Source organism: Cottoperca gobio, chromosome 20 (genome assembly GCF_900634415.1).
Source record: "Cottoperca gobio chromosome 20, fCotGob3.1, whole genome shotgun sequence".
Lineage (NCBI taxonomy): Eukaryota > Metazoa > Chordata > Actinopteri > Perciformes > Bovichtidae > Cottoperca > Cottoperca gobio.
In genome coordinates, this window is record NC_041374.1 from 16363846 (window position 1) to 16383846 (window position 20001).

Here is a 20001-nt window from a genome sequence, read left to right on the forward strand (position 1 = left end):
TTGTATGAAAGGTGCTATACAAATACATCTTATTATTATTATTATTATTATCTTATAAGGCAGTGTGCAAAACCTCTTCCTTAATTGAATAGATGAGTCAGTCCAGACACAAGCTTTGATCTCATTCATGCATCAATCTGTTTGTGTCACATTGGAAACGAGAGAAGTTGATCTTAAGGCCTTAAGACAATTGGATAAGTAAAAATAAATAAAACAACACATGTAGTTTTTATGAAGTTTAGGGTTTTGAGACATTTTGGAAAAGTATATACTGTGTTAGAATAATATCATATCATAATAACAATAATATCATAATCATAATATCATGTCATATCCTGGTATTAGTTTCACAGTTACTTAGATGAAAGTAAAAGAGAATTGTTACAGCGTTTACTCAAACATAACCACCACATTTTCTTTTTAAGATTTTGTTGGATTGCTAACTAAATTCCTGATTACAATTTTGGGTTTGTTTTTTAATGAAGCACAGTCCAGCACATGATTGCATAGTGTAGCTAAATTGCTTGCCTACTCTTTGTATAATGGCCAATTCTTGTTTGCTACATTTTGAGTTTAATCTGATTTCAAAGTGATGCCAAGCCCAATCATCCAGTTTGCAGCATTTATTTAACTTCAATTGACATAAATACTATGTTTCAGATGGGACAACAGTAAGCACAATAGAATGACTTCAGGCTCTGGTTGTGTACGCACACACACACACACAGAAATACAAACAACAAAATGAGGTTGGATCTTTCTGTCTCTCACATACATCCAGTAGTCACGGATCAATGGTCAAACAGAGAACACAGTTTCACCTACTCTGCAGAGTATGTAGTCGTGATACAGACTGGCAGTCAGATATCCCATTTTGGCTCAGTCTCCACTCCACTCGTTCTCTCTCTCTCTCTCTCTCTCTCTCTCTCTCTCTCTCTCTCTCTCTCTCTCTCTCTCTCTCATTCTCTCTTCCTCCTACACAGTTTTCAGATAGGCCCTGTTTGACACCTGAAAGTACCCTTAGTTTTAAATGTACCTGCCAGTTATGCAAGAGTTTGGCAAACCCAAAAATAGGACACAGCCGTGGATCCGCATTACACAAGATGTTGTTGTTTGTTAAGCAATTAAAGAGAAAATCCACCCTCACAAATCTACGGTATCTTGTCCATACATGGGTGTCCTCTGTGTAATGCCAGCAGTTATTAACTAGAAACTGTTTCCATAATATTAGCCTTTGATACGGCCACACTATTCATAAAGTGTGTGTCTGTTTGACAGATCAGGGCTTTGCCTCCTTTACCCTCTCAGTGGAGGCCCATTCCATAGGATCTTCTTGCCGACACCACCTTAACAATATTGGCGATTTTGTATCGGATTGTTTACTCTGCAGGGAGATAATAGTCTTAGGTTGTTAAAAAGTTTTTGAAGAAACTTCCCTGTGGTTATCGCAAAATGAATGAGACGCTATGGCGAACCTAGTACGTGACTTTGTGCATCAACACATTGTAGCTACAGAGACCCCGGACTCACTGACACTCTTGCAATCTGCCTCAGAAGAGTTACCAGTATAGACACTCTGTTAAATGTTTACTTGGGTCATTTGCAAGAGCCCCAGTCAGATCTATAACAACAGTCCAAACTAAATTAGACCACAACAGAATAAGTTCCTTTTAGAGCCATGAGACATATGCGTAACAGTCCCAGTACATGCAGTGCTTATATACATACTCGCACCCCTATGAGACAAACCCTGGTACCTAAAGCAGGGAGGATGAAGGGAACTGGTAGATAGAGGGAGAGATGCTAGTACACCGAGGGAGGTTGAGGTAGTGTAACTGGCGTTCCCTGACTCCCACACATGTTTTACTGTACAACAGGCCTGAAGCGATTTGCAAAAACCCACGATTCTCCCTGCCAGCCCTGAGATGTGTGTCTATGAGTGTGCACAGTCTGTAGCCATTGTTGATATGCACTTCTTGCTGCATATTTAATCACTGCTGGGCTTTTTTGGTGGAATTATTTAGAAGAATTGAGTGTTGCTCAAGTTGTTGCAGGACTATGGAAAGATAAATGCAACTATGCTTCGGTGAGCAGCCATTCTAACATTTTAGTAGTTGGAGTGTGTGTTGGCTGCAGATGTGAGTGTTTACGTTCTCAGTGGATATGTACTCTTCATGTCTTACTGTATATTCTTGAATTGTGTGCCTGTGCGTGTGTGTGTGTGTGTGTGAGAGAGAGAGAGAGAGAGAGAGAGAGAGAGAGAGAGAGAGAGAGAGAGAGAGAGAGAGAGAGAGAGAGAGAGAGAGAAAGAGAAAGAGAGAGACAGAGAGAGACAGAGAGAGACAGAGAGAGAGAGAGAGAGAGAGAGAGAGACTGAGAGACTTGACTAACACTGTAGGCATCGGCGACAGATCCAGAGTTAGACGGCTAACTAGAGGGAATTGCCACTGCTACACAGGGCTGTTTATTGGGGCAGAAAAGGCAGCCAGTTCTCCAGCTCAGTGGCTCTGCCTTGGCAACCAGACTGTGCATCACGAGGAGCTTAGCCCTCAACTGAGTGGAGGTGTTGATAATGACAAAAAGAAAATCACACTGATATCTCCTCTGCATGTTTTCCTGGCTCGGCTTGGCTTGGCTGAGATTAAGAAACCTTCAGAGAGGATTTAATATGCACCCTGCCTCTGTCACCCAACTGTGAGAGAGCTGTATTTTCTGGTAGCAGGGGAAGTGAGGGGAGAAGGGATGCAGAGAGTGAAAGTAATTGTGGATGCTGCTGGGATTATCAAATATAGGGCTTTCCCACCAGGAAGAATGCTACCCAGAATTGGCCTCTGAAGTTAGGGATTGTGATATTAAACATGTTATTTAACCAGCCTAGCTTGGGTTTCGCTAATTTAGCTAGCATGGCTACCACAACAACAGAAGATTGTTGTTCTGTGATACAAACAATAAGAGGAAGCGAGGGAAAGAGAGGGAGGAAAGTGTAGGTGTGTTGGCGCACAGGTGACAAGTGAGAAACTGCAAAAAAGATCCAGTTTGGTTTTGGAGCCGTGTCTTCCTGAAATCATAATTTTATACTTCTCTGGTAGTTTTCTGGCTTCAACTACAGGGGTTTGACTTCCTGTAAGTTTGGGTTAGTGTAATGTATATCACTCACAATGTTTCTATCAATAGTAAAGTAGAGATACAGTTAATCCTCAGTAAAGTAGGACTGTTGTCATCCAACATAAGACGGTTACAGATACGCAGGAAGTTGGCATAATATCTGTGCAACAAATAGCATAAAATTCTGCCGCGCTATTGCAGCTGATGCCAAACGGTAGCGGTGCCTAAACTGTGAACACTCCGATACATTTCTCGACACGGAAATTAATCATCCCACAGTCATCCTCTTCCATATTTAAACTCATCACATGATCTCATGAATTTGTGAAGCTCAGTTGTGCCACTTGATGTGAGTGGTTTAAACATTTTATATATCTCTTAAACAGTGCTGCAGTTTATGTTTTGTGAATAAAGTAAGGGTAGTGATGACCTGTAATGTAGTCAGTCTGAGTATGTGTTATTCTGAAGGTAACATAAGGAAACCGGATATAGAGACAGTTGTTGCGCTCACATTTTGGTCAGAATTCAAAAACAATTCAGGTTTTATACCTTAAAATACCTAATGTGTGAAACTTTTTTACCTTACGAGGTAATTCTTACCTCTTTTTTGTTGCAGTTTTCATAACTCCAAAGAACACGCTCCAGGCCACTTTACTTCTTTTGCAGACATATACAAGTAGCTCTTCTTGCAACCTTTCTGTGTTATGGATATTCAAACCACAAGTTTTACCATACCCATAAATAAAGATATTTCAAAAACATTTATTGGCTTTCAACCAACTTTAAAATGAATATGAATGTGGCCTTTTGGAATGCAGCCTCATACATTAAATCATCTGCTTTACACTCATTTAATCTACCCTACCACTGCAGTTCGGTGTTGTTGCCTCTTTCGTGCCCATAACAGCTCATTAGAGCTTCTGTTTCTTGGATTTGGTTCCTCAGGAAAGCTAAATCTGATTTTCCAGTCTCGCCCATGAACATGTACATTCAGGCGATGGGTACCAAGTGTTTCTGGGATGTCAGTGACTTGGATAATAATTTGTGAATTAGAGGGGGTGCTTAGTGAAGCAGTGGGCTGTGAGACAAAGAGCTGAGCTTTGTACCTTGTACCAATCCTAGAGGAACCACAGGATGTGCGTGTGTGTGCGTGTGTGTGTGTGTGTTTGGTCTGTCTTCATGCCTGACTCGTACTTTATTCATGGTGATAGCTGCACATATGCAAAACAGTTGTCCAACAGTGGATTGTACATTATGATTGCTAGGTCAAGCAGCTCTTATTTAGACAGTGAGACCATCCATCCATCCATGGAAAGCACTGGACCAAATCTCTTTATCCGTCCCATCGGCCATCTTTTCTTCCTGACCTCTCTGTGAGGTGAACGTGGAATAGTGCTGTAAGTTAAAGTTTTACAGCAGTTTATAATTCTCACAACCTTTTTTGCCATAGTTTTCTGAATAGAACATCATGTACTGCATTGTCTACAGTATGTATACACAGCTTTGAAAAGAGCATTAACAGGACTGAAGAATTATTGAAAATCTGATCAAGGATGTTCTTTCTTGATCTTTTAGAACAAGTATAGTGAACATAATTTAAACACCAAGTCCACTTAGTAGCATTCTAATAGATATAATTCATAATCCTGATATGAACTTTTCTGATTTTGGATTCTTTCAATAACATTACTTCTCAAGCTGACTGCATTTAATGCATTGAACAAAAAACTTGTAAACACTAACAGACCGAGAACAATAATAGAATATGGAAACATAAATGCATTAAGCTCACTGCAATAACATAGAACATACCAGAAGTATTCCACTCAGTATGTGTATGTCCCTTTGTGGCTTCACACATCAGCATCTTTTATTGAAGTGGCTTGATTCCATAGTTAGAACTAATGCATGATGGCATCCTCTGATAACTTTAGAGCCACATGAACAGCAGCTATAGCTCTGCACTAAATCCCATCAATATTGCAATCAGTGTAGGATGATGTAATGTAAACATAATGTCAACTGTACTGTTTATACAGTACATATATATTATTTTTTTCTGTAAACCTGGATAATACAACAAAACGTTTCTCCCAAAAAGTGCTCAAAATCCCCCATTGAGTTCTTGTTGAGCTGCAGTATCTGGACATAAGGCCACCATATCTCTGGTAGTAGATGAAAGCAGTTTCTCAGACAAAAACACTTAAGTGTGTTTGCATGTGTGTGGTGTTTCATCGCTGCATTTATATTTCAAGCCCCCTTTGGGTTGGAGGCGGGGAGAGATGCATAGAGTAAGGCAGAAATTGATGCTGGGCAAGATCAAGACGAAGACTGGGAAAGAGAGACAGAGATGGAGCGAAATGAGATCATGGGAAAAGATCTGCGGACAAGACAATAAGAGATGGAGAGAAAAAGATATCCAGAGTGTGAGGGAGCAACCTCCCTAAGCGCTGATGGTGCTGATGAATATTGGAGGAGAAGGCTGCAGTGAGGAGGAGGAGGAAGAGAAGGAGGAGGAGAGAGATTGAGGCTGAGGAAATATGCTCCTTTGTTATGTCTTAATGGGAACTGTCAGAGCTAGAGAGAAAAGGTCAGCCGGGAAGCCAATCATGGCTGCAGGCAGATATCGCACTCATACACAAACACACAAACAGATGCAGGCATCCCTGTAAATATGCATAATCATAAGCATGGATACAAACAAAAATGGTTTAAGAGCCTTTGAAAAGAGTCAAGAGGGTGGTATATTTTGTTGAGGCACACCTTAACTTCTCTCACTGCAAAATAGTTGCCGACGCTCAGTTCATGCGGCTGTAGTCAGTCAACCAATCATCTTTCAGACGTGGAGGAGAATGTGCATACCTACCCACCAAACGCGTAACCCCAGTGTTTGTCCCTTTTAGTATTCGATGTAAATAATCTGACTTGACTATCTAAGTTTTATTATTTATCAAAATATTCAGGTGTACAAGAGCATCTGGAACCACTCTCCTCGTGAAATTTTAGAACCACAGTCTATACAACAGCCTACGTAAAAATGTTTTTAAAATTTGAGGTGGATTTAGATATATTCATATTATTTTAGTTGCTTTGAAAATAATATTAGCTAATGATAAAGCTAGTTGTACTAAGTTTATTTTCATGCTTATAAAGTTGGAGTGCAGGACTTTTTCTTATAAATAAGCTCTCTGTGCTTCGCAGTATTCCGAAGTTGTGATGTCTGGAGTCTGTGACGACTTTCTCGCACTGGCCCGCTACACAAAATTAGCTTCCGCCGTACTCGCGAATATCGTAATTACTCTCACTGCCAGAGGGGCGAGACAAAGGTTCCGCACTCCAGCTTTAAATCGTGTATGTATCTAAATGATTACAGAAGGACGTCATGGATAGGCAAGTTAATGCGAGACATCAGTTTGTGACATTGAGGATTTAGCTACTTTTCCAATTAAAATAGTTAGCGACGATGTTGAGTGAAGTTAACACTCCAACGACTTCAGTCAAACTTGCATTAGAGAGCATTTGTTGGTTCTTGCTCAGCCTAAAGTCCTTGTTTCTTGTCAAATGGAAGCATGACCTCCGGTTCAGGTCATTTCATGACCGGCTCAGAAACAAATGGAATTAAGTCCAAATCTCTTTTACAGCTAAAAAGAAAGATATCAAAGTGCTACTTTAGAGGAGAGGTTTTAGAAGCGTGGGAAAATGGGGAAAGGTTTAGCAGCTTTGTGGCAAAAAAGGGATAGAAAAAATCCCAAACGTCTTCTATCTCAGAGATTATTGTTCCCTTTTAACAATTTAAGATTATGAGAATCAAATACTATTGTTTTTACTTTTCTTTTATGGCTTATACGTGGCTTTTTCTTTTTTACATTAAAGCCAGCAACCTTTTTAGGGAGAGTTTGTCTCATTCATTTACTTTTAAAATAGTTGGATTTAACAGCACAAAATTCAATTTTAGAAGACATTATTGTTGCCACGTGTTTATGTAGATGTAAATGCATTTATTCATTTACATTTTAAAAGAATAATGCAGTATTCTTTCCCCTCTGCATTGTCCAGACAGCAGTGGCCATTCTCTCTGAAAAGCCGGCTCTGTCCACTGACTGTGAACTTATCAGTCTACGCTATCTATTAATATCACAGTAGTCTTTTGGTGAAAGATGAAGCCTCCAGCCAATGTCAAAACCTTCTATGTATTAGAAAAAAATAAGTCCTCCAGACCTTTACTTGAAATGTAAGTGTTAAAATAAGGCTGAGAAAAGGTTAGGATGGGATTTTTCCATTTAGCTTAAAGGCTCGAGTTCAGGGTGACACAAGAAGGAATTAAAGACAGTAAGTGTTTAAATGTGTATGTGTGCTTGTGGAAATGGAGGATTTTGAATCCTCTTTTAAGGGTCACACACATGTACACAGCACAGCACACACAGGGAAATCTGCATTTAACCCACCTAGTATTAGGAGCAGTGGGCATCTTGCTCAAGGGGACCTCAGCAGTGCCCAGCAGTACCTCTTAAAGTACCAGTCCACATTCCATAATTGATCTGTTTGGGGACTTGACCCTCCGGTTCCCAAGCCAAGTCCTCGAATATCTAAGTGTATGTTTATCCTGCTTTACACCTCATATGAACATGCATCCTATACCCAGATTATGTACTGCTGGCTTTAAGTGTGTTAAGCTTGCGGTCCACGTCATTCCAGGATATAGACTGACATGCACAACATTCGCTGTCAGAATATTTCTAATCTTTTAAAAGTGGCTGTGAACACATGCCCTCCATCCTCTGGCATACAAACAATCCTCTCTGACAGGCGTGTTACTCTCTGTATACCTGTAAAGATATTTTCTCAAAAAACGCATACATTAGTGCCTATACTTGCACTGGTGGTGCATTTACACCAGATGTGTCTCTAGCCTCCTCCAGAGGTAGTATTAGCATTAAAGTGCATCTTGGCTGCATTTTAATGTGATTCCAATAAAAATGTTGGCTTTGAGCTAAGTCCACATATACACCTTTCCCAAACATGACAGACATGATTTGATGTTGCATTATTAAATGGTTATCAAACAGATTAGATATTGCTCCCAAAACAACAACCATGTGCTCTTCAGTGCTGGTGGCTCACAGGCCGCTCTGTTTACAGTAGAAATTGAAGCCCATGAAATTTTTATGTGCTTCTTTCACTGTTGTTTGAGCTCGCCAGTGCAGGCTTGTTCCAATACTGAGTATGGGCATGAGTGACCAGTGCTGTTTGACAATGAATGAAATATTGGCCAGTTGCTCGTCGTGAAATATTGAGCGTGTTTGCTGAAGTTTTCCAAGCATCACACCTACAAAAATTGTATTGTGAAACATTTATGAGTAAGAAAAAACACACAAACACTTACCTTAAATTAAATGTACCTTTACCTGTTCTTGCTAAACTGGGACAACTTTGTGTAATTTTAGATTCTGACCACAATTTTAAAGCTCATTTTAATTTGTTGAACTAAAACTGCTTTTTATCGATTGCGCGATGAATAAAAAATGTCAGACTTCTACTGAGCCAGCAAGATGCAGAAAAGCTTGTTCATGCTTTTATTTCTTCTTGTCTTCACTACTGTAATGCTCTTTATACTGGCCTGCTAAAAGCAGCCATTGCAAAGCTACAGACCATTCAGAATGCTGCTTCCAGGGTTGTGACAAAAACTCCTGTTTTACACTGCCTACATTGACTCCCTGTATCTTTAGAATTATTCCTTCTCTTATTTTTTAACGCACTAAATGGCCTTGCCTCCGTTTATCTCACAGACTCTCTATCGTTTTATGATCCTCCACAAACATCAGATCCTCGACAGCCGCTACGCCCCAAAAATATGGAACACGCAGCCTTTAAACATTAACCTTGCTGACTCAGTTGACAGTTTTAAACGACAACTTACAAATCAAATCAAATCAAATCAAATGTATTTGTATAGCCCAATATCACAAATTATACATTTGTCTCAGTGTGCTTTACAGACTGTACAGGTTACGACATCCTCTGTCCTTAGACCCTCGCATCGCACAAGGAAAAACTTCCTAAAAGAAACCCCAAAATTAAAGAGGGGAAAAATGGAAGAAACCTCAGGGAGAGCAACTGAGGAGGGATCCCTCTCCCAGGACGGACAGACGTGCAATAGATGTTGTGTGTACAGGATAAACAACATAGTACAAATACAACATTTGACAGAAATGATGTTGTGTTGGAAAAAAAAGAAATAGAAAGTATGGATGAATCCAGGAAAATGTCAATAAGGCTTCCCGGTGTCCAGCAGGACCAGGTCAGCAGGCGCTGTCACGATTCATGATCCTGACGTAAACTTTATCAGTGGCAACCTGCCACATGAGAGACAGACACTCCGGGGATGATACCCCGGATGATGAGTTAGTAACATACATTTACATAAATGCATACAGATAGAGAGGTAGAAGAAGAGAGAGGGAGGGGAGGAGAGAGGAAGAGAAGGAAGAGAGCAGGGAGGTGTCCCCCGGCAGTCTAAGCCTATAGCAGCATAACTAGGGGCTGATCCAGGGCAAACCTGAGCCAGCCCAAATCATCTTTTAATATTCCATACAATTATACATTTTTTCATTTTCTCTCTTCCTCTTTGTGTATTTGTATGGTTTTTAAACTTGTCTTTTTGGTGTGTGTGTGTGTGTGTGTGTGTGTGTGTATGTGTGTATGTGTGTCTGTGTGTATGTGTGTCTGTGTGTGTGTGTGTGTGTGTGTGTGTGTGTGTGTGTGTTGCTGAATAAGCACTTTGTGCTGCATTCTCTGCATGAAAGGTGCTATATAAATAAGATTTGGGCATTTATTAATTTTCTCATTTGAATAGTGACATAACATGATTAAAGAACAAGCAAGAATGTGCTGACAATGGAAACCTGTTGTTTGTGTTGTGTCTCCAGCCCACAGTTAACAGTGGTTTCTTTCAAACGGGAACGCTATATTTCCTGTTCGTTTTGGGTATGAGAACTTGTTGAAAGTAGTTCTTGAAGAGCTGTATGGTCTCAGTGCTTTTGTGTTGTGGCAAAGCTCAGCTCTAAGTTGGCAGAGATGTCCAAATGTTCCAGTTTATAAGCATGCACTAATATTTTCTATTTTAGAATTGACATTTGTTTGTGTGTGTGCAAGTGTCACGCTGCCAGCCTTCCGCTTTCAAATCTTTTTTCACTTTTTTAGCTCTTTCTATTTCCATCCTTCTCGTCTCGCCCATTAGCTCTCTCTTTCCATATCTTTGTTTCATTTTCTGAAACTAATCTATATTACGTAAAAGTGGTGGTGTAACTTCACGCTTTGCGAGGCAGTGCACTAATCACACGCAACACACACACGTAGAGGTGTGTGTGAGGTTGTCACTTCTACATTGCATGGCTCACCGGCCCTGATTGCTCTCTATTATACCATACTGTATATAATAGAGATAATGTATATATACTATACACATACACTCAAATACACATTACCAATGTATACAAGTACACTTGCACATACAAGCATATACAGTAGTATTAGTAACTTTGATAACATATAGTCATCACTCACATTCCACCTCATTAATTGCTAAATATAGTATAGTAAGTAACACAACTTTTACAAAATGTTTCGAAATTTGAGAGTTAATGCCAAAACTTAAACAAAAAATGCATTTACAACACTTTAACCTTTATGGTCCAAGATAAACACGCGTTTTACCTCTTGTATCCACATTACAATGAAATGTTGCTTTGTGTCCATATTTATGAAAGAGTGAACATGTTATGAGCTTTAGCATGTTCATGGACGTGGGTTCATTTTCTACACATGACCAGTAAAGATGGATATTTTGCATCAAAGTTCTAAATATCTAACTCTTTAACTAGACCAACTCCTGTGGCTGATACAACACCACACCACAGTGAAGAGGGCTTCTCATATGACACGCATTCCCATGATGCGTTAAGCTGTCGAAATACAGGGGATTGAAAATCTCCTCGGTCCAACTCTGTCACCCTAACTTGGAACAAAGAGCCATTTGAAAAGATGGTAATTAATGTCTGGCTAAAAATATACCCATAACTGAGCTCTTTCTCCTGTCTTCAGTTTTTGCACCCATTTGTCTGCATGCTTGGACCGTAATTGTTAACACCCATCTACACAAGCGTCCCTGGCAAATGAATCTAACGCAATGTGAGAAATGGAAGCCTCCCAAACCATCAACACCCCTTTCAAGCAGATAGTTGGTGTGTGCTGCCTGACTGCGTTCAGCTGCTGTTAACCTCGTACCATGTATTATTATTTTATTAAGACCCACACAAAGCTGTGTACAGGCTGGGTGTCAAGTTTTAATAAAAAGCCAACGTGAGACTCCAGAAAGCTGAACTGAAAGGTGTTGTTGGGTTGTCTAATTCGAAAGAGGGTTTACAAAGACCTTTTAAAATGATCTCTGGTACTTTGTTTTGATCAGACTTATACTGTAGTCCGGAGTTGCCTGTAAAATGCTCAGAATGTCTGTCAACTGTGATGATGTACACTGTAACCAGCTCTACTTTAGTTGCAAATTCTCTCTCAAGAGATGCAAAAAGGTTTGTCTTTAGATTTAGCAACTTTGTTTGCCAGACTTTCTGTAAATGCCTCTGTAGCTGTGTCGAGCTGAGGCTCAGTCTTCTGCACCGATAGAGGAAGTGATTGAAGATTGATGATGGAAGTGGCTTTAGCTGTTCAGTCACCAGCCCTTATAGGATTGCAGCTTTAACACCTTCCAAGTGTGTGTGTGTGTGTGTGTGTGTGTGTGTGTGTGTGGCTTTTTAAACTTAAACGTTGTTGTCCTCACTTCAGATTCAATCACTACTGATGTTTGAGAAGAACTTCACCACCTCTGTGTGTCATTTCCTTTCTCCTCTCTCTACATATTGTTATCTCCATTGTTCTTTTCATTTCCTTCTGTGTAGAGTTTACTCCTCAGCCTCTTCATCTTAATTAAACTTTTGAAAGCTTTGGTGCCCACAGCGTTGTGTAATATTAAGGATTTCTACCTTCAGACACAAATGTATCCTTTTGTCCTTCTCATCACTTTTAAAGGCACAATCAGGAGAATTTGTCAGTTGTGCTTTGTATGCCAAACATTCAAAGATGGCCCGCGGCTCAACGAGGGTTAGGGTGCTCACCATCGGGTGAAAGCCAACCCCAGAGTCCCTCTTGTTTTGGAACGAGCTTTGTCTGCTTGCCGTTGTGCCTCGCTATATTTGGGTTTTTTCCAGCGCTGTATCCGTGATTTCTTATCTGGCACCTGCCGCTACGTTTTTATAGATGGTGATGCCCAGAACAGGTGCAGGGTCTCTGCAGATACAGACACCACCACACACTTACAGTGAGTCATAAGTGATGATTGAGGGGGATTCTTTTTACATCCTACTCTTTCTACCTTTTAAATGAGGGCTACTAAAATTGTTATATTCTTCTCCTCTGCTGTCATCTTACTGAAGAGTGACATCGCAGAGAGTAAAGAGAATATGACAGGTCTGATGGTTTAGCAGGAGCATATCTTGTATCTGACATTTTCAGTTTAAATTTGATTCATATCTTGTCATCAAGTCATCTCCTCTTGTCCTCTTATTTGCTCTGCTGTCACTTCAAACCTCACAGTGTCATTTTAAGTAGAACTGACGGCGTTCTAATGGACTTTCTGAGCGTTGGATTGTATTTGACTTTTGAATAAAAAAATAAATAATGCAGTTTTGTCACGACATCTATTGCACGTCTGTCCGTCCTGGGAGAGGGATCCCTCCTCAGTTGCTCTCCCTGAGGTTTCTTCCATTTTTTCCCCTTTAATTTTGGGGTTTCTTTTAGGAAGTTTTTCCTTGTGCGATGCGAGGGTCTAAGGACAGAGGATGTTGTAACCTGTACAGTCTGTAAAGCACACTGAGACAAATGTATAATTTGTGATATTGGGCTATACAAATAAATTTGATTTGATTTGATTTGAATGTGGCCTGTACTATTCCACCCATTACCTAAATGTGCACTTGTCTAATTTAATATATTTGAATAAATGTTTTTCGATAGTTTTAAGCCAAGCAAGTAAGTAAAATGCAGCACAGTCCAAGACAATCCCATCAGTTTAGGGATAACATGTCAAACTACAGACGATGCAGAATTCTGTGATGACGCTGCTGTCTACTGGACTGGGGATTCCACTCTGTATACTGATGCAAGAAAGAAAAAAAGCTTGCAGTGTGTGAAACATATCGTCTTCATAGCTCTGTAAACTCCCCCCTTGCCTCTGCGCTATCTGCACCTAAATGTGTCTTGACATCTGCACTTTTAACAGTCCTCATGGCAATGCTTTTTAATGGCTAAAAATAACCCACAAGTTCCTCCAGGAGGGAAAGCACAGCTGAGAGGGCCACTCAACTAAACTGTGTATGCACGTAGCGTTGGTCTGCTCACACGTTTATTTGTTCTGTCTGGGTACAGATGTGTTAATCGTACTTGAGATAATGCTAGATATTTGAGTGATGTCTTGCCCTTTAAACAAAAAAGTACAGGTCAGAAAAGCAAAAGATTACCTTTTTATTGATTCTGTATTGCGACACAGAAGACAGAACCGCAACACGAGACCGCTCTCTATCCGAGTCACATTTATCACAACATCTTGAAAACTGAGATAAACTGTACATATTTACGTCCTTTCAAACCACCTTAATCTTTTGCGTGTATTATATCTATTAAACTAAAAAGAAGATGAACCAATTTGGGATACACACAACATCATTTCTATGTACAGATATCTGGATATAAATGCCAAATCTGTAGGCAACTAAACAAGAATTTGGAAGCTCTCTAGTTTCTATTTGTAGTAATTATGTTTAGTTCGAGCAGTATTGACTAATCACGTTGAGTGGGCTTAAACAATGAGCGGCAAATGGAAAAGGAAGTCTTGTCTTAAATGACAGAAAATGTGTTAGAGGAGGTGGTGGAAAAGAAATGAAAGAGTAGGAGATGGAAGTAGGTGGTTGTCTGGCTGACAGGGTTTAAAAAATCAATGCATACAAACACTGTGTACCTCATCGATACACACATGCACACACCTTTTGTTCCTGCCCTCGGATGGACGTGTGTTACGTAAAGTTAAGGAATTTACTTCAGTATTTATAGAATTTTCTTACTAACCTTACTTACTGCTCTTTGTAAATAACTTTTTTTCAAAGGCAAAATGTGTGGAACACAGCAGTTGATTTGTTTTGAGCAGTGTAATGTGGTATTGAAGGTGCAAATTCAGGTCAGTTAGGGTGAGACGCCAATATGAAGTGAAGGTCGAATTCTTTGGGAAACCTGGAGTTCTTACATGTACTGTATGACATGTGCTATGCTGGCTAATATAGAACGTAAACAAGCCAAGCTAACTGTGTTCCCCATAGAATAGATGAAGGCAGATGAGAAGTTTTTTTGTATCTCTATGAACAAAATACCAGTGCGACCAGTGGGACTTTATGCAAGCAGGGACCTGGATACAGAAAATAAAGCCTTTGAAGGAGCCAGACTTCTGAAGAGCTGGCTTAGATATTGAACAGCTGGCTCAATTACTGACAGTATATACACTGAAATATCTCTTGCACATTTTTAATTAATCAGGCAAATGTGTTATTTCCAAATTGTGGTACCTATAAGAATAACTCCTGAGGAAACACAGACAGAATGTGGGATATGAGATCTTCTTATAACAGATGTTCTACTGATGCTTTAATCGGAACAGCTACACAGCTACACAGCTACAGTAGGTGAAGAAATAAATAAATAACTCCGTTCTTAATGCATTTTTTGTGATTATGGTTTTAAATAGCAACTTTCAAGAGTGACTGTCCAGCAAGTGCCTGGGCTATATAATACCAACACCTGACAATATAATAAACAACCTTTACAATATGTACAGTGGTTCTGTACCCGAGTTATTGATTTGAAATTTGACTGTGTAACTCTACTACTTTCAGACTTTGCAAATTGCATACTATCTTTGTCAAGCTTCTAGTGTTCTGTGTCTGAGAGACACATGTGGCAATATGGCATAACCTTAGTTGTGATGCATTAATCCATTCAGTTATTCTACTGTTTATTTGTCCATACATCAACACACTGTTTGTGTTCGTACAGGACACAGCCAAAGTCATTCAAAACTCACTGCTGGATTTTGTCCCTTGTATTTTTCTGTCAGCACAGCAGCCGTGCTTCTGCAGTTCACTATGTGGCTCTATTAAGCAGAGACACAAGGCAGGCCGTGCTAAGGCGTCTGTATACTGATTCATTCCCGCTCTCGTCCAGGAGTGCAGCGCAGGCGATGGAATACATCACTGCAAGTTAAGCTACTTAGAACTGCTCCATAATACCCAAGTTTCATTCTTGCCGTGTTTTAATGTGTTTGCGGGTGAGGTGGAAGATGGCGGGAAAAGATTTGTGTGTGTTTTTGTACATATGTGAATGAAGTTGAATGTGAAAGTCAAATCCTTGTATCAGAGCCACTGTTACAGAGAAATTTAAGATATGACTGGTATTACTGTTAAGTGTGTATGTTCCTACATCCATGCGTTATTGTACATTTGCATATCTAGTGTGTAGGCTATGTGTGTATGTGTGTGGGAAAGCTGCTGCCTGGAAGTTTAACCTTAAGAGGGTCAGCGCCTTCAGAACAGTTCTTGTCATCTTAAGAGGACACTGGCTCTATCGCTGTAATTGCAAAAAGCCGTTGTTAGAGCCACTGAGTATCACAGCACTCATGTCATGGAAGTGGATGTATATTTCATGAAGCTGCTATATTCCATTTTCCATCACACTACCGCTTTATGTACACAGTCTCATGCTGATATAGTCTATTTTCTGCCTCTCTCCTCCCCTATTCTGTCATTCTTTCTTTTCTCCATCTTCCTTCTTTCACAACCCTTCATCCCCCCTCTCTTTTTTTCCCCTTCCCAACTCTTTTGCCTCTTGACTTGCCTTCCCTCCCTCTCTGTCTCCTATTATTCAATATCTGATTGTCTCTCTGCTCCCGTCTCTTTACCCAGGTGCTGTCTCTGGGTGCAGATGTGTTGCCAGAGTACAAGCTCCAGGCTCCTCGCATCCACAAGTGGACGGTGTTGCACTACAGCCCGTTCAAGGCAGTGTGGGACTGGCTCATCCTGCTGCTTGTCATCTACACCGCCATCCTGACACCCTACTCGGCCGCATTCCTCCTCAACGACCAGGTGGGGAATCATTAACCACACTGCTGTCAAGTCAATTTACAAATCACAAAATTGCTTCAAAGGGCTTTACATCTACACAACATACAATCCTTAGACCCCTGAGCTGAGTCTATGGAGTGTTTCCGACCCACCATATAAGGAATAGATAATTGTAAATGTTGAGTTAGTATCAAGATAGAGGTGGGCGGTATACTGTTTTCGTCACCGTCACCTATGTTCTGCCACAACATGGATTTTGTATTACCGCCGTTGCCGTGATAAACGCTCACACGTTTTGGTTTGGTATACCTTTACAACCCTTTAGCACACACACTAATTGCCACAACACCCGATCAACTACGTCACACCCGTACAGGTTATAATGCCTATGGTTATGTTTCATTTTTTCGTCTACATATGTATGCAAATGCTCTTGCAACCTCTAATGCTAATCCATTTGAAGGAGGTAATCATACAGAACTGTATTAGTATTAGCCTATAATTCTCTTCTACTGTTTTTTCTTCTCTCCTCTTCTCCTCTCCTCTCCTTTCCCCCCTCTTCTCCTCTCCTCTCCTCTCCCCCCTCTTCTCCTCTCATCTCCTCTCCTTTCCCCCCTCTTCTCCTCTCCTCTCCTCTTCTCCCCCCCCCTCTTCTCCTCTCCTCTCCTCTCCCCCCCTCTTCTCCTCTCTTCTCCCCCCTTCTTCTCCTCTCCTCTCTTCTCCACCCTCTTCTCCTCTTTTCTCCTCTCCTCTCCTCTCCTCTCCTCTCTTCTCCACCCTCTTCTCCTCTCCTCTCCTCTCCTCTCCTCTCCTCTCCTCTCTCCTCTCCTCTCCTCTCCTCTCCTCTCCTCTCCTCTCCTCTCCTCTCCTCTCTTCAGGAAGAGGTAGCCATACAGAGTTATGGTTATTCCTACTCTCCTCTCACTGTGGTAGACCTCATGGTGGATATCATGTTCATTATTGACATCCTCATCAACTTCAGGTCAGACTACAAACACATGAGTATACAGTATAGTATTTTTAGTAGTAGTAGTAAGAATAGTGGCAGTGATATTTTTAGTAGACACTGTTTAGTCGTATACAGTACAATACAATACAAAAATCCAGCCAGTCTGATTAACCCCATGCTTTGTCCTCATTACATTTTTAGAGCTGGTCGTAGCATTAATTAAAATAGTAATGGTAAAGAGTAAATGGTACAAACTGGTTTTCATAGTTGTAGTGGTTTTGTCAAAAGTGTTAAAATAACACATTTTAATAATACCTGTTCATGTCAGTAATTGTACTATAACCTGCCCTGTTCCTCTCAGGACAACATATGTGAACGTTAATGACGAGGTGGTGAGCCACCCGGTGCGTATCGCCGTCCACTACTTCAAAGGCTGGTTCCTCATCGACATGGTGGCTGCTATTCCCTTTGACCTGCTCATCTACCGCAACGGAGAGGAGGTATGTCACGATGGAGGTAGGGAGAGATGTTAGGCAGATTACATACCGCAGGGAAGGTGTGAGGGAGGAAAAGACAAGAGGTAGGGAGATAGAGGGATCAAGAGAACAAGAGAGAAATGTTGTTGCTGTGTTGACATTGTGTCTCTGCCAGTGGCTTTATCTAATGGAATAAAGACTCCCTACAGAAAGGTACAGGGGGAGGGAGACATGGAGGTGGAAGATAGGGAATAGGAGGAAGAAAGAGAGAGGCAAAGGTGCTTTAGTTTCTGTTTCATAATTTAATTGTCTCCGTTGGGAAGTTGATTTGTAGTCAGCTGTGATGGAGCATCAAAGTAAAACGTGTCTAGCTTACATCATACAATGCATTGTACAAAATGCTGGTGAAAAAACGAGTATTAATCAAGTACTGTATTGAGAGGAAATTAAATCCACAATTTTGATTGATTCCTAACAAGCATCCAGTTTCTCCAGTCTCAGAAGTTTTCTCAGGTTCTCTATATGATAGTCATTTGCTAAGAAGTTTCCTAGAGCTCTGTCTGTGTCTACAAATCACTCCCTATTCACCCATACACTACTCCATATACAAGAGATTCAGTAATTGACTTTATAATAAAGGGGAAATTGAGATTTCAGACAATAATGAATCATCATCATTTGTGAGAGTTGTAGTGGCGAAAGAGTACTTTTGACACAAAAACCTCCGGGGCTGAGCAGTGAAGTCTATGCCCCTTGAGGTTGGCTCCAAAAAGGGAGTCATAGACCCCAACGTTAAAATGCCTAACTTTACAGCAGAAATAAACATGTTTACAGCCTGGTACTCTACAGCTAATTTCCCTATTCATGCCAACTGTACGTGGGGTGAATCACTATACAACTCACCCGCTTTAATTATATTAAAGCTTAAAGTTACACATTATTAGTGCCGGGCTTTACATAGAGCATACATTTTACACATATAATTCAGACTCACAAATAAAATAGCCGATACGGTAAACAGGGAGGGACTTTGGACAGAGCCCATATCATTTGGTACTAATAATGAATAAGAAGAAGGGATTTTTCTTTTCTTTTTCAGAAAGTTTCTTGTCAACCTTTTGGAAATTTGGAATTTACAGATATGTAGAATTACATGTTACCGATGTTTCAACTATTTTCTAATAAACCCAAGGCATAATCAATAGATTGAACTGTACTAATAAAATAATAATAATAATAATAATAATAAAATTGGGCAGATTAACAAGAAAGAAAAGTCAAAACCAAAGCACCAAGTATGGGTCAAGCTCTACACATGCTGGACTCAACATTTCCCATGATCAGATAGCTTCTTTCTTTAGATCTTTCTAAATGCCCACACCTTCAGTTTGTGATGCAAGCTTTCTGTTAAAAAAATATAAGTCTCAAGCCCAGTCTGACATAACTTTTACGACATCATCAGGGTTACTTTCGCAAACTTAAAATGCAGTATATAACAGAGGCAAATATGCAGTGACACACTATACACAGTACATTCCAATCAGAGGTTGCTGAGGTTCAATGGTTTGCTGAATAATAGAAAAGTGATGTAGGTGTTGGTTGGAGAATATAAGGAAGTGGGAGGCGAGTGTCTGGAGGAAGAGGTGGGAGTTAGGAGAAGAAGTAGGCCTAGTAGGAAGTGAGTAGGTTGCAGGAGCCCTGTGAGGATACTTCCTACATGATAAGGATGGAAACCACTGAGGCCGGGGTTCATCAGCCCAGGGTAATTCTGTTGACATAGCAGTACTAAATCCATCTGTAAGTAATAGAAAGTGTGTAAGTAACACCAATAGTTGTTGTTTATAGTGATTAAACCACCCACCAAGCCAAACATGATGAATGTGGAAACTCCCCTACATTGAAATACTGCCCGGGAAAAGCTTTGCAAGGTTCTCTTCAAAGATGCTGTCCAGAAGGGGCCACAGAGCCAAGAAAGTGGAGATTTTCCTTACCAGACAACTATTATTTACTATGAGGACACAAACACACTCACAGAGCAGAACTAGGCTCTCTGCCAGCGCCGTAATCTTCCTGTTATTTATTTGTTGTATGGACACAGAGAGGGCCAGCTGAATACAAGTAGAAAGGAAAGGGAGTAGACAGCCCTCAGTAAGGAAAGGGAGTCAGGATTTACCACCGCCACAACAGTAAATCACATCGGGACAAGGTCAGGCCATCAACACCCGTGTGTGTGTGTGTGTGTGCGTGTGTGTGTGTGTGT

The 20001-nt window shown here is 40.5% G+C and overlaps 1 protein-coding gene across 1 annotated transcript in view; it reads left to right on the plus strand.

The window, feature by feature from the left end:
- kcnh2b (potassium voltage-gated channel, subfamily H (eag-related), member 2b) overlaps nucleotides 1-20001 on the plus strand; it is a 230486-nt gene that overhangs the window by 188933 nt on the left and 21552 nt on the right. Inside the window, exons 7-9 of the mRNA XM_029457435.1 lie at nucleotides 16158-16337; nucleotides 17195-17298; nucleotides 17627-17765. Of these exons, the coding sequence (XP_029313295.1) occupies nucleotides 16158-16337; nucleotides 17195-17298; nucleotides 17627-17765 (423 nt within the window). The remainder of the gene's footprint in view (nucleotides 1-16157; nucleotides 16338-17194; nucleotides 17299-17626; nucleotides 17766-20001) is intronic.